The 14,811-nt window shown below is 49.7% G+C and overlaps 1 protein-coding gene across 3 annotated transcripts in view; it reads right to left on the bottom strand.

Moving 5' to 3' along the window:
* Positions 1 to 14,811, bottom strand: part of BRWD1 (bromodomain and WD repeat domain containing 1) — a 2,304,433-nt gene that overhangs the window by 314,184 nt on the left and 1,975,438 nt on the right. For all 3 annotated transcript variants that reach the window (XM_085621250.1, XM_085621251.1, XM_085621252.1), the window contains one exon: positions 14,712 to 14,810. In XM_085621250.1, the coding sequence (XP_085477376.1) occupies positions 14,712 to 14,810 (99 nt within the window). The remainder of the gene's footprint in view (positions 1 to 14,711; position 14,811) is intronic.

Raw genomic sequence — 14,811 nt, 5'->3', positions numbered from 1 at the left:
GACTATGCATGGGACACCTTGTGTGCCCCAGGCAGTGTCTAGTTTCTTTCATCCCTCCCTGCCCCAATACACTAACTCATGTCTGGGGTGGTGCTCGCACCTCCCAAGGCAGGAAACTTATTGTCCAAGCCTCCCTCGCTGGAAGGACTCCCAGCAGCAGGAGGTCAGACTTGTGTCTGTGGCAGCAGCATCCATTTTGTGATGCTGGGGCTCTGGTTAACTTTAACCGGGTAAGTAGGTTTCAACATGTCTTCTCCCTCTAGAAGGGAGGAATAATATCCTCATGGCCAGAAATGGTATGGGGGTATTATTCCAAAGTGTTAGACACCTTACACAACATGTTTCGATAAAGCCAAACCATAGTTACCATAACCGTTTAAGATTATAAGGCACTTTAAGAGTATATGGTAGGCTATATCATAGAACAGCTATAAGGACATGGTTCCGAAAGCTGCAGACAGGCTCAGCTCATGCTAGAGCACCATCTCACATGTTACCAAGCACTCTGCCTCCAGGATTGTTAAGGCCTGCCATAGGAGCGGCTGATAGGTACACATGTGTCTATATATAAGGTAGGTATAGGAATACTACACCTAAGCAAGGAGTGATTACACGACCTTGCCCCAGCTGAGTGATCAGCCAGTTGTGTCATAATGGAAGGCCAGGCCAGGGGTGGCACAATACATGCTGCAGTCCCTGGTAGGCCTAGGGTACACCTATGCCCTGGGTACCTAAGGTACATTATACAGGGGCCAATAAGGTGACCCTAACCAATTGGGTTATGCACCTAAAGTACACAGTATGAATTTAGAGAGAGAACAGCTGGGCTGTGGGTCTGATTAGCAGGCCCACAGCCACATCTAAGTCGAAAACCAGTGAAGCAAAAGCAAAAAGTGGGGGTGAACATAGAAAGCAGACCCTACTCTCCTACACAGGGGCACTCCAGCCCCAGCTCTGGCGCGAAACTGGACAAAGGAAAGGGGGTGTAGCCACCCCCCTTCCTGGTCCCACCCATAGGAGGGACCTTGCAGGTAGCCCAGCCCACTAGCCTAGTATATTAGAAGGTAGCTGAGCCCTGCAGATTAGATTAGCCTGAATCTGCAACTTGAACAGAAACTCTGGACCTTGGACGTTCGACATTCGACCTCAGGAAGAAGACTGAAGAATCTCCCTTGTGGCCAAGGAGTGACTGTGAGAAGTTGGCCTGATGTATGATGTCACTAGTTCTAGTGTACACCTTATATCAGTCCAAACAACCCTTATGGTGATTGGTTGTAAAGTCAACCTTATAGACCAGTTATCCTAGTGGTAGCATGGACAAGAGCAGTCTTAGGCTAAACTCTGAATGGCATGTGAAACCAGCTGTGATACCATATAGAATCCCTTGAATACCAAATGAAAGGACACCACAACAGATATATATATAAAATAAAGTGTATTTATTCTAGTCAAACCCTCAGCACTCTTTATGAGATTAGAGGTAAGTACAACACAGTCTTATTTATGCATACATTAAGTCACACAGGTAAGTAATACAGTTAGGCCCTAGGGGCCACGCATACCATATACTAAAGAAGTGGTATAAGGACCACTGTCACGGAAATAGGATAGGCCTAGGCCTAGGGAATCGCTGGGGCTACACTACACTAGCAACAGTTAGGAAGTGGGAGGCCCACGGGATTCAGGTGCAGAGTGGAAACACTCACGCGTAATGCGTAAAAGTCAATAGAAATAGTACTTGTTAGAAAATAACAGTTTAAGGACACTTCTGAAGCAGCTAGAGAGTCGAGACTCGGAAACTAGACCCTAGGATAGTCACTACCCTTGTGAGCACCGGAGTACCCAAGTTACCTAGCCCACAGGCTGCGGGTGCATAGGTGTGAACTTGCGTCGGGTTTCGTCGTGGACTTCTATGGATGCCTGAAGGAAAGATGCTGACAGGCAGTCAGTGAAGAGTGTCCGGTGGATCCCAAGGCTGGGATCAAGAAGAGAGGAGACCTGCAAGCAGAAGGGACAGAGTCAAGGTCACTAGCTAGTGACCACGTGGAACCAGGAAGGAACCAGGCGATGTCGTGAAGATTGCAGGTGAAGGTGAAGCTTGTCGCTGCAGCCACGGGGACCAGGAAACGTCGAGGACGACCAGGACCAGGAGGCGAGCTGTTCCACGAAGGCTCTTGCTGTCGGCGGCGTCGAAGTTGGACTAGGACTCACCAAGCCTTGGCAAGCGGAACCCACGAAGAACGGAGGACTTGCTTCTGGTGCAGACAAGGAAGGTCTGGGGTGCTTCTCTTTTGCAAGGAAGCGGGAGCCAGTCTGGAGGAGCCAAACCAGCAGTGAAGATTTCTGGATGCGTCATCACAAAGGCCACTAGCCAACGGGCAAGCAACCGGACAGACGCGGCAAGCAGGAAAATGCAGAAGGGCCCCACGCAGGACTCGTGGAGTGTGGGGGGCTGATCTTCGGTGCAGATGGTGCTTGGGGTTGGGGCTTCTCAATCCCCGGTGCACAACTTCGAGGGTGCCTCAGAAGCTGCGCTGGAAGATACTAGCCACTTTTCCCAGGTAGCCGGTCCCACGTCTCTCGTCGCCTCCACGGATTTCAGCTCGGCTGTGGATGTGGATCAGGGTCGGAGAAGTCTGGAAGTCAAGGCTCTGGTCGGGCTCTGCAGTCGGTCCCTCGTAGAACTTCAGCAAAGCAAAGGGTAGTCTCTTGATGGTGCCTGTTTGCACAGGGTAGCCACTCCTTGGCCACAAGGGAGATTCTTCAGTCTTCTTCTTTCGTCGAATGTCGAAGGTCCAGAGTTTCTGTTCAAGTTGCAGGTTCAGGATAATCTAATCTCCTGGGGCCCAGCTACCACTCTTATACTAATCTGGGGGGCTGGGTTACCTGCTAGGTCACGCCTTATGGGTGGGACCTGGGAGGGGGGTGGTTACACCCCCTTCCCTTTGTCCAGTTTCGTGCCAGGACTGGGGCTGGAGTGCCCCAGCACCGGTTTGAACTGGACTATGCACGGGACACCTTGTGTGCCCCAGGCATGTCTCATTCATTTCATCCCTCCCTGCCCCAATACACTAAGGCCTGTCTGGGGTGGTGCTCGCCCCTCCCAAGGCAGGAAACCTATTGTCCAAGCCTCCCTTGCCGGGATCACTCCCAGCAGCAGGAGGTCAGACTCGTGTCTGTGGCAGCAGCATCCATTTTGTGATGCTGGGGCTCTGGTTAACTTTAACCGGGTAAGTAGGTTACAACATGTCTTCTCCCTCTAGAAGGGAGGGATAATATCCTCATCCCCAGAAATGGATGGGGGTATTATTCCAAAGTGTTAGACACCTTACACGACATGTTTTGATAAAGCCAAACCATAGTTACCATAACCGTTTAAGATTATAAGGCACTTTAAGAGTATATGGTAGGCTATATCATAGAACAGCTATAAGGACATGGTTCCGAAAGCTGCAGACAGGCTCAGCTCATGCTAGAGCACCATCTCACATGTTACCAAGCACTCTGCCTCCAGGATTGTTAAGGCCTGCCATAGGAGTGGCTGATAGGTACACATGTGTCTATATGTAAGTTAGGTATAGGAATACTACACCTAAGCAAGGAGTGATTACACAACCTTGCCCCAGCTGAGTGATCAGCCAGTTGTGTCATAATGGAAGGCCAGGCCAGGGGTGGCATAATACATGCTGCAGCCCCTGGTAGGCCTAGGGTACACCTATGCCCTGGGTACCTAAGGTACACTGTACAGGGGCCAATAAGGTGATCCTATCCAAATGGGTTATGCACCTAAAGTACATAGTATCAATTTAGAGAGAGAACAGCAGGGCTGTGGGTCTGGTTAGCAGGCCCACAGCCACATCCAAGTCGAAAACCAGTAAAGCAAAAGCAAAAAGTGGGGGTGAACATAGAAAGCAGACCCTACTCTCCTACACAACCCCCCCCCCCCAAACTTAGGGACATTAAACTAACCTTGACCAGTTGAGTCTTCATGTTCTAAGTGGAAATATCTGGAGAGTCCATCTGCATTGGCATGGTCAGTCCCAGGTCTATGTTCCACTGTGAAGTCCATCCCCTGTAGGGAAATGGACCACCTAAGAAGTTTGGGATTTTCACCCTTCATCTGATTTAGCCACAAGAGGGGCTTATGGTCTGTCTGAATCTTGAAGTGAGTGCCAAACAAGTATGGCCTCAGCTTCTTCAGGGCCCAAACCACAGCAAAGGCCTCCCTCTCAATAGCTGACCAACGTTTCTCCCTAGGGGTCAGCCTTCTACTTATAAAAGCAATGGGCTGGTCTTGACCATCTACATTCAGTTGTGAAAGAACAGCTCCCACACCTAACTCAGAAGCATCTGTCTGGACAATGAACTCTTTGGAGTAGTCTGGACTTTACAGAATAGGTGCACTGCACATGGCCTGCTTCAGGTCATCAAATGCTTTTTGACAGCTTACTGTCCACTGAACTTTCTTTGGCATTTTCTTGGAGGTCAAGTCATTAAGTGGTGTCACAATGGACCTTAAACTTTCTGTAGTACCCAGTCAGGCCCAAGAAAGCTCTGACCTGAGTCTGGGTAGTTGGAGGAGTCCAGTCCTTTATGGTCTGGATCTTGCTCTCCAGTGGTTGAACCTGACCCCCACCAACTAGGTGGCCCAGGTATACAACCTTGCTCTGCCCTATCTGGCACTTAGTGGCCTTGATAGTGAGGCCTGCCTTTTGCAGGGCCTCTAAAACATTCCTCAGGTGGACCAGGTGATCCTCCCAGGTGGAGCTAAAGACAGCAATATCATCAAGATAAGCTGCACAATAATCATCCAACCCAGTAAGGACTTGATTCACCAACCTTTGGAAAGTGGCAGGTGCATTCTTCAAACCAAAGGGCATTACCACAAATTGATAATGTCCTCCTGGGGTCGAGAAAGCAGTTTTGGCCTTTGCATTCTCAGCTAGTCTGATTTGCCAGTAGCCTGCTGTCAGGTCAAATGTGCTCAAAAACTTAGCAGCTGCCAGTCTGTCAATGAGCTCATCTGCCCTAGGTATTGGGTGGGCATCTGTCCTAGTGACAGCATTGAGACCTCTGTAATCCACGCAAAACCTCATCTCTCTCTTACCATCTTGGGTGTGAGGTTTTGGCACAAGAACTACAGGACTAGCCCAAGGGCTCTCTGAAGGTTCAATGACTCCCAGCTCCAACATCTTTTGTACCTCAATTTTTATGCAGTCCCTGACATGGTCAGGTTGCCTGTAGATTTTACTCTTCACAGGCAGACTGTCACCAGTGTCCACCTCATGGGTGCACCAGTTTGTCTGACTTGGGGTCAGAGAGAACATATGTCTGTAGGATTGCAGAACCTGTCTGCAGTCCTGTTGCTGATGGACAGTGAGGCTGTCAGAAAAGACCACACCATCAACTGAGCCATCATCAGGGTTCTGAGTCAACAGGTCTGGGAGAGGGTCACTCTCTTCCTCCTGCCCCTCATCTGTAGCCATGAGTAGCCCCATGTCTGCCCTGTCAACATATGCCTTCAATCTGTTGCCATGAAGCACCCTGTGGGGGCTTCTGGGAGTCCCAAGGTCCACCAAGTAGGTGACTTCTCCCTTTTTCTCAACAATAGTGTGGGGTCCAGACCATTTGTCTTGGAGTGCTGCTGGGGCCACTGGCTCCAACACCCACACTTTCTGCCCTGGCTGGTAAACAGTCAGAATAGCCTTTTCGTCATGCCAAGCTTTTTGGAGTTCTTGGCTTGCCTCAAGGTTTTTAGAAGCCTTCTTCATATACTCTGCCATCCTGGAGCGGAGACCAAGTACATAATCCACTATATCAAGTTTGGGTTGTCTGAGAGGTCTCTCCCATCCTTCCCTTACTAAACATAGGGGTCCTCTTACAGGATGCCCAAACAAAAGCTCAAAAGGGCTGTAGCCAACCCCCTTTTGTGGGACCTCTCTGTAAGCAAACAGAAGGCAGGGTAAAAGGATGTCCCATCTTCGCCTAAGCTTGTCTGGTAAACCTTTTATCATTCCCTTTAGTGTCTTGTTGAATCTCTCAACAAGCCCATTGCACAGTGGGTGATAGGGTGTGGTGAACTTGTAGTTCACACCACACTCCTTCCACAATGCAGTCAAGTATCCTGACATGAAGTTGGCACCTCTGTCAGAAATGACCTCCTTTGGAAAGCCCACTCTGGAGAATACTCCAAGCAGGGCCCTTGCCACAACAGGAGCTGTTGTGGTCCTCAGGGGAATAGCTTCTGGATACCTGGTGGCATGGTCCACTATCACCAGTATGAATCTGTGCCCAGATGCTGTTTGTGGGTCCATTGGTCCTACAATATCTATGCCCACTCTTTCAAAGGGAACCCCCACCACAGGTAGTGGTATGAGGGGGGCCTTTGTGGTGCCACCCGATTTGCCACTGGCTTGGCAGGTGACACAGGAGCGACAAAACTCCTTAGTATCTTCTGACATATGGGGCCAGTGAAAGTGAGGGACAAGCCTGTCCCAAGTCTTGTTCTGGCCTAAATGTCCTACAAGGGGAATATCATGGGCCAAGGTAAGAAGGAAGCCTCTGAACTTCAGTGGTATGACCAACCTCCTGGATGCACCAGGCTTGGGGTCTCTAGCCTCTGAATACAGTAGCCCTTCATCCCAATACACTCTATGGGTACCTTGAGCATTCCCTGCAGCCTCAGCAGCAGCCAGCTGTCTGAGGGGTTCAAGAGAGGGGCAGTCTAATTGAGCCTGCCTCAGATCTGCCCTTGAAGGTCCCCCTGTCCCAAGAAACTCAAACTGATCAGGTTCAAGTTCTTCTAGGACAGTTCCTTCAGGGCTCTCAGAATCATCCTCCTGGGAGGGCTGATCCACCACCTGAGGCAGGGGGGAAGGCACAGCCTTAACCCTACTGCTCTTTCTCTTGAGTTGTGACTGGTCCATTATTTCAGGATCCAGCACTTGTTCAGTGGTGCACTTTTTGGCCTGTGACCTGGTCACAGCAAGGACATGTGCATCTATCCCCAGCATTTCTGCATGGGTCCTATACTCCACTTCAGACCAAACTGAAGTTTCAAGATCATTGCCCAGTAAACACTCTACAGGAAGGTCTGAACTAACAACAACTTTCTTGAGGCCAGTTACCCCTCCCCAGGAGAAGTTAACAATAGCCACACTATGGGAGGTAGTGGCATTGCTAGCGTTGGTCACTAGGTAATTCTCAGCTAGTATGATCTGTCCAGGGTCCACAAAGGCAGGTGTCACCATTGTGACACTAGCCCCAGTCTCCCTGTAGGCCTGAGCCATTCTTTGGTTGATAAAAGGAGTCTGTCTGTACTTGCCCAGGTTACTGGGGCCTACAGTAGAGGACAAAGCTAAGTCCCCATCACAGATCAGAACAGCCTGAGTAGGTATTCTGACTAGGCCAGAATCCTCCTCAGTTCCCAGGGTTAACCCTACTACACCCTTTTGCTGGGAACCACCACTTACAGCTGGACTAGGGGGTACAGTTGCCTTAGGGGCAATGGTGGCTGGGGGCTTATCCTTTTTGGTGCACTCACTAAACCAATGTAAGTTGGATTTACAATAGTTGCACCATGGTTTCTTTTGGCCATCTTTCTTTTTATCCTTTTTAGGACCACCCTCCCCCTGAGCCTTTTGGGGGCCTGGTGAAGACTTCTGGTCTTTTTGTTTCTGATCATTACCCTTCTGGTCTGCCTTTTTCTGATCACCGCCCTGGTTCTGGTTTTTCTGCTTAACTCTAGTCCTGACCCATCTATCTGCCTTCTTTCCCAATTCTTGGGGAGAAGTCAGATCAGAATCAATCAGGTGTTGATGCAGTAGCTGGTTTTGACAGTTGTTAAGGATTTGCTCTCTCATGATCAAATTATACAATCCTGTATAGTCCTTAACCTTACTTCCCACTAGCCAGCCTTCCAGAGCCCTGGCACAATCTACAAAGTCAGTCCAGTCCTGAGTCTGTGTCTTCTGGGTATCCCTGAACAACAACCTGTATTGTTCAGTGGTTAGGCCAAACCCATCAATTAGAGCACTCTTCAGGACAGTGTACTTATCTGCATCCTCATCACTAACTGTGAGGAGCTTGTCTCTGCCTTTCTCAGAGAAGGAGAGCCACAAGATAGCTGCCCACTGACTCTGGGGTACCTGCTGTACTTTGCAAGCTCTCTCCAAAGCAGTTATCCATTTGTGGATGTCATCCCCACACTTGTAGGGAGGGACAATCTTGCTCAGGTTTCTATTATCATAGTGCCTGTCTCTATCCTTAGGGATATTGCTGCCACCAGTGGGTTCTGACCCACTTAACTTTTGCTCTCTAGCCAGAGCAAGCTTCTCCTTGGCAAGGGCAAGTTCTTCCCTCTGAATCCTCAGATTAGCTTCCCTCATTCTGGCTTCATACTCCTTTCTCTCAGGGGAAGTCATTCCCCTGTGAGAGGAAGCACTAGAGATGCTAGAGATATGGGAGTGGATGGATTCCCTTGAAGGGGATCTGCCCCTCCTGCTTCTCTGTGTAAGCCCACTTGGGGGTTTGTATGGGGGACCCCATGCAAACTCCCATGTAAGCTTAGGTTAGCCTGGCTAAGTCTTCCTACTTGGCTCTGGCTGTCTACCTCTTCATCTGAAGCCCCATCTGAATCCTCTGTGGTGGGTAGACCCTCCTTCGTACCTAGGGTACTGGCCTGTGAGGCCCTCAAAGCATCATACTCCTCTAGGAGCTGTACTAACTGAAGGAGGGTAGGGTTTGCACCCAGTTTTAACTTTCTGGAGGTACACAACTGTCTCATCTCCTGAAAAGTTAGGGTATCATATCTAGAGGGGGTCTTCTTCAGACCTGCCCCTCCTGAGAGAGCATCTACTTGATCTCCTCCCAGAGACATGATCTAGTGAGGGTGTGGTGTGTGCACCTACCTACACTAGTTGTTTCTACTAAACCTCTCTGGTGGTTGTAGTCAGGGTGTGTTACTCCCTACAACCACTAAGTCCAGTAGGACTTAAGTATTATAATTTATGTTATATGTACTTAAACAATATCTGTGTGATCTTTCAATTTAGTATCTCAAGATTACAATGGTATTACAACAGCAAGCTCAGATCCCAACCGCTGCTCACCAATGTGAGAAGTTGGCCTGATGTATGATGTCACTAGTTCTAGTGTACACCTTGTATCAGTCCAAACAACCCTTATGGTGATTGGTTGTAAAGTCAACCTTATAGACCAGCTATCCTAGTGGTAGCATGGACAAGAGCAGTCTTAGGCTAAACTCTGAATGGCATGTGAAGCCAGCTGTGATACCATATATAATCCCTTGAATACCAAATGAAAGGACACCACAACAGATATATATATAAAATAAAGTGTATTTATTCTAGTCAAACCCTCAGCACTCTTTATGAGATTAGAGGTAAGTACAACACAGTCTTATTTATGCATACATTAAGTCACACAGGTAAGTAATACAGTTAGGCCCTAGGGGCCACGCAAACCATATACTAAAGAAGTGGTATAAGGACCACTGTCACGGAAATAGGATAGGCCTAGGCCTAGGGAATCGCTGGGGCTACACTACACTAGCAACAGTTAGGAAGTGGGAGGCCCACGGGATTCAGGTGCAGAGTGGAAACACTCACGCGTAATGCGTAAAAGTCAATAGAAATAGTACTTGTTAGAAAATAACAGTTTAAGGACACTTCTGAAGCAGCTAGAGAGTCGAGACTCGGAAACTAGACCCTAGGATAGTCACTACCCTTGTGAGCACCGAAGTACCCAAGTTACCTAGCCCACAGGCTGCGGGTGCATAGGTGTGAACTTGCGTCGGGTTTCGTCGTGGACTTCTATTGATGCCTGAAGGAAAGATGCTGACAGGCAGTCAGTGAAGAGTGTCCGGTGGATCCCAAGGCTGGGATCAAGAAGAGAGGAGACCTGCAAGCAGAAGGGACAGAGTCAAGGTCACTAGCCAGTGACCACGTGGAACCAGGAAGGAACCAGGCGATGTCGTGAAGATTGCAGGTGAAGGTGAAGCTTGTCGCTGCAGCCACGGGGCCCAGGAAATGTCGAGGACGACCAGGACCAGGAGGCGAGCTGTCCCACGAAGGCTCTTGCTGTCGGCGGCGTCGAAGTTGGACTAGGACTCACCAAGCCTTGGCAAGCGGAACCCACGAAGAACGGAGGACTTGCTTCTGGTGCAGACCAGGAAGGTCTGGGGTGCTTCTCTTTTGCAAGGAAGCGGGAGCCAGTATGGAGGAGCCAAACCAGCAGTGAAGATTTCTGGATGCGTCGTCACAAAGGTCACTAGCCAACGGGCAAGCAACCGGACAGACGCGGCAAGCAGGAAAATGCAGAAGGGCCCCACGCAGGACTCCGGGAGTGTGGGGGGCTGATCTTCGGTGCAGATGGTGCTTGGGGTTGGGGCTTCTCAAACCCCGGTGCACAACTTCGAGGGTGCCTCAGAAGCTGCGCTGGAAGATACTAGCCCCTTTTCCCAGGTAGCCGGTCCCACGTCTTTCGTCGCCTCCACGGATCTCAGCTCGGCTGTGGATGTGGATCAGGGTCGGAGAAGTCTGGAAGTCAAGGCTCTGGTCGGGCTCTGCAGTCGGTCCCTCGTAGAACTTCAGCAAAGGGTAGTCTCTTGATGGTGCCTGTTTGCACAGGGTAGCCACTCCTTGGCCACAAGGGAGATTCTTCAGTCTTCTTCTTTCGTCGAATGTCGAAGGTCCAGAGTTTCTGTTCAAGTTGCAGGTTCAGGATAATCTAATCTCCTGGGGGCCAGCTACCACTCTTATACTAATCTGGGGGGGCTGGGTTACCTGCTAGGTCACGCCTTATGGGTGGGACCTGGGAGGGGGGTGGTTACACCCCCTTCCCTTTGTCCAGTTTCGCGCCAGGACTGGGGCTGGAGTGCCCCAGCACCGGTTTGAACTGGACTATGCACGGGACACCTTGTGTGCCCCAGGCATGTCTCATTCTTTTCATCCCTCCCTGCCCCAATACACTAAGGCCTGTCTGGGGTGGAGCTCGCACCTCCCAAGGCAGGAAACCTATTGTCCAAGCCTCCCTTGCCGGGATCACTCCCAGCAGCAGGAGGTCAGACTCGTGTCTGTGGCAGCAGCATCCATTTTGTGATGCTGGGGCTCTGGTTAACTTTAACCGGGTAAGTAGGTTACAACATGTCTTCTCCCTCTAGAAGGGAGGGATAATATCCTCATCCCCAGAAATGGGATGGAGGTATTATTCCAAAGTGTTAGACACCTTACACGACATGTTTTGATAAAGCCAAACCATAGTTACCATAACCGTTTAAGATTATAAGGCACTTTAAGAGTATATGGTAGGCTATATCATAGAACAGCTATAAGGACATGGTTCCGAAAGCTGCAGACAGGCTCAGCTCATGCTAGAGCACCATCTCACATGTTACCAAGCACTCTGCCTCCAGGATTGTTAAGGCCTGCCATAGGAGCGGCTGATAGGTACACATGTGTCTATATGTAAGTTAGGTATAGGAATACTACACCTAAGCAAGGAGTGATTACACAACCTTGCCCCAGCTGAGTGATCAGCCAGTTGTGTCATAATGGAAGGCCAGGCCAGGGGTGGCATAATACATGCTGCAGCCCCTGGTAGGCCTAGGGTACACCTATGCCCTGGGTACCTAAGGTACACTGTACAGGGGCCAATAAGGTGATCCTATCCAAATGGGTTATGCACCTAAAGTACATAGTATCAATTTAGAGAGAGAACAGAAGGGCTGTGGGTCTGGTTAGCAGGCCCACAGCCACATCTAAGTCGAAAACCAGTAAAGCAAAAGCAAAAAGTGGGGGTGAACATAGAAAGCAGACCCTACTCTCCTACAGTGACCACCCTGGGCAACCAGGCACCATCCAGCGACCGCTGCTTGCTTTGCGACTGATCCTGCGAGGGATGACTGCAGAGACTGACCAGCGCCGTGACTTCCAGACACCTCTGAACCAGATCCACACCTACAGCAGAGCTGAGACCCGTGGAGGCGACGAGGGAAAAGTGGCTAGTAACTGACTAGCGCGACTTCTGAGGCTCCCTCGAGGCTGTGCTTGGGGAATTGAGAAGCCCCAATCCCGAGCACCATCTGCAAAGAAGATCAGCTCCCCACACTTCACGTGTTCTGCGTGGGGCCCTTCTGCACTTGAGTTGTTCGACGTGTTGTCCGGTTGCTGGCCCGTTGGCTAGTGACCTCTGCGACGACGAACCTTTGATTCTATCTTGTTGGTCCGGCTCCTCCAGACTGGCACTCGCTCCTCTGTGAAAGAGAAGCACCCCAGACCTTCCTGGTCTGCACCAGAAGCAAGTCCTCCATTCTGCGTGGGTTCTGCTTGCCAAGGCTTGTTGGGTTCTAGCTCGACATAGACGCCGCCGACAGCAAGAGCCTTCGTGGGACAGCTCATCTCCTGGTCCTGGTCGTCCTCGACGCCTCCTGGTACCCGTGGCTGCCGCGACAAGCTTCACCTCTTCACCTGCATCTTCACGACATCGCCTGGTTCCTTCCTGGTTCCTTCCTGGCTCCTGGCTGGTGACCTAGACCCTGTCCCTTCTGCTTGCAGGTACCTTCCTTCTTGATTCCATCCTTGGGATCCACCGGACACTCTTCACTGACTGCCTGTCAGCAACTTTCCTTCAGGCATCCATAGGAGTCAACGACGAAACCCGACGCAAGTTCACACCTATGCACCCGCAGCCCGTGGGCTAGGTAACTTGAGTACTCCGGTGCTCACAAGGGTATTGACTATCCTAGGGTCTAGTTTCCAAGGCTCAACCTCCTAGTTACTCCAGAAGTGTCCTAAAACTCTTAATTTCTAACTACTACTATTTCTATCGACTTTTACGCATTACGCGTGAGTGTTTCCACTCTGCCCCTGAATCCCGTGGGCCTCCCACTTCCTAACCTTTGGTAGTATAGTGTAGCCCCAGCGATTCCCTAGGCCTAGGCCTATCCTGTGTTCGTGACAGTGGTTCTTATACCACTTACTTAGTATATGGTTTGCGTGGCCCCTAGGGCCTAACTGTATTACTTACCTGTGTGACTTAATGTATGCTTAAATAAGACTGTGTTGTACTTACCTCGAATCTCATAAAGAGTGCTGAGGGTATTTTGACTAGAATAAATACATTCTATTTTTATATACATCTGTTGTGGTGTCCTTTCATTTAATATTCAAGGGATTACAAATGGTATAACAGCTGGCTTCACATGCCATACAGAGTTTAGCCTAAGACTGCTCTTGTCCATGCTACCACTAGGATAGCTGGTATATAAGGTTGACTTTACAACCAATCACCATAAGGGTTGTTTGGACTGATACAGGGTGTACACTAGAATTAGTGACATCATATATCAGGCCAACTTCTCACATTCCTCATCTCCCTATCTCCGTGTTCAGGAAGGGAGGGTCTATCTTTGAGTGGTACGTCCAGTGGTCGGTGGGGTCTGGACAGCACCGGCTCGGAGCAGACTATGTTGTTGAGCTTTAGTCGAGTGGTGCCGCGGGAACTGGAAGGAATGAAGCCAGGCAAGAAGAAGGAAACCTTTGGCTGCATCAGTCCGGATCTCCTGCATCGGAGTTAGACCTGCTGGCCGTAACCCAGCAGGGGCATCTCTCTGCTCCATGGGGCCCAAAGGATGGGCTAGAAGGACCTGGTGTCCGGAAGATGGCATGCATGGCATCGTAAAACTCCTTAAAATTAGCAGAAGTTGCACCGGCTCCAGGAAACACAATGTCAGGAGGGGGAAGCCTGCTTCAATGACTTTTTTTGTGCTCTTTTTACTTACTCAGCTTCAAAGAGGACGTCTTGGAGCGGGAAAACAAGCATCTGCAGGAACAGCTAGGTGAACAGCCATGAGATCTTCATCAGGAATGGGACAGGGAATTTGCACGGAACCTTCTGCTGTGCCGCCAGGAGCTTTATCGCCCGCTCACGGATTGCCTTGGGGTGCGTGGACTTGAACTCTGCCTTGGCCTTGGGGTTGTGGTCTGACACCAGGAACCAGAGACAGACCAAGTGAGAATCTGGCACTGACATTTGTTTGTGGCAGTCACCACAAGGTTTAAAAGCCAAAGGCACATAGAACAAATGTTCAAAAATGGTTTGACATAACATCAAAAAAGTGAAGAAAACAAATCTAAATGACTGCAGTAGCTCTCCAGATCCATGCTGTTGGCGCAGTAAGAAAGAAACTGATATCAGCAAGCCGGGTGGAGCTTATGAGAGCACCAAAATGTCACTTTGATGCAGACAATGCAAATGTAGAGATGACCAATGCCACCTACCAGCACGTAGAGGCACTGCTGAAGATTTTCGGGATGCAGTCTATACTGGGGATTATTCTAAGGTCAGAAGTCTCTATCCAAAAAGTTTATATTTTTAAATTTTTCACAGATCCAGTGGCCCACCACCAACAGGTTAGCCCATAAACAAGGGCTCAAACAAAGCACACCATGGCCTGGCCATTCTGAACTCCACCTACATCTGAAAGTGTCCAGAAAGGCAAGGAGAGGACACAAAAAAACTGGAAAGCAGGTCAGAGGACCAAACAAGCAAGAATAGGACAGGAAAAACCATAAAGAAGCATCAGGCCATCCAGAAAAAAATGGTAGGGGGGCTCAAATGGTCCTATGCAATATTTGCCAATGGAAGAACTCCCATCAGGCCAAGTTTGTGAAAAGAAAATAGTTTTTTACCTCGCTCTTTCCACTGGTAGATGAGGTCCCAGGACTATCAGGGGACTGTAAAACCAAATGGCTCCCTCCAACAAACATGGCACGATTTGAAGATTCCCCC

The sequence above is a fragment of the Triturus cristatus genome, chromosome 8 (genome assembly GCF_964204655.1).
Source record: "Triturus cristatus chromosome 8, aTriCri1.1, whole genome shotgun sequence".
NCBI lineage: Eukaryota > Metazoa > Chordata > Amphibia > Caudata > Salamandridae > Triturus > Triturus cristatus.
Note: the sequence above shows the minus strand (reverse complement) of the source record. Positions and strands in the feature narration are given on the sequence as shown.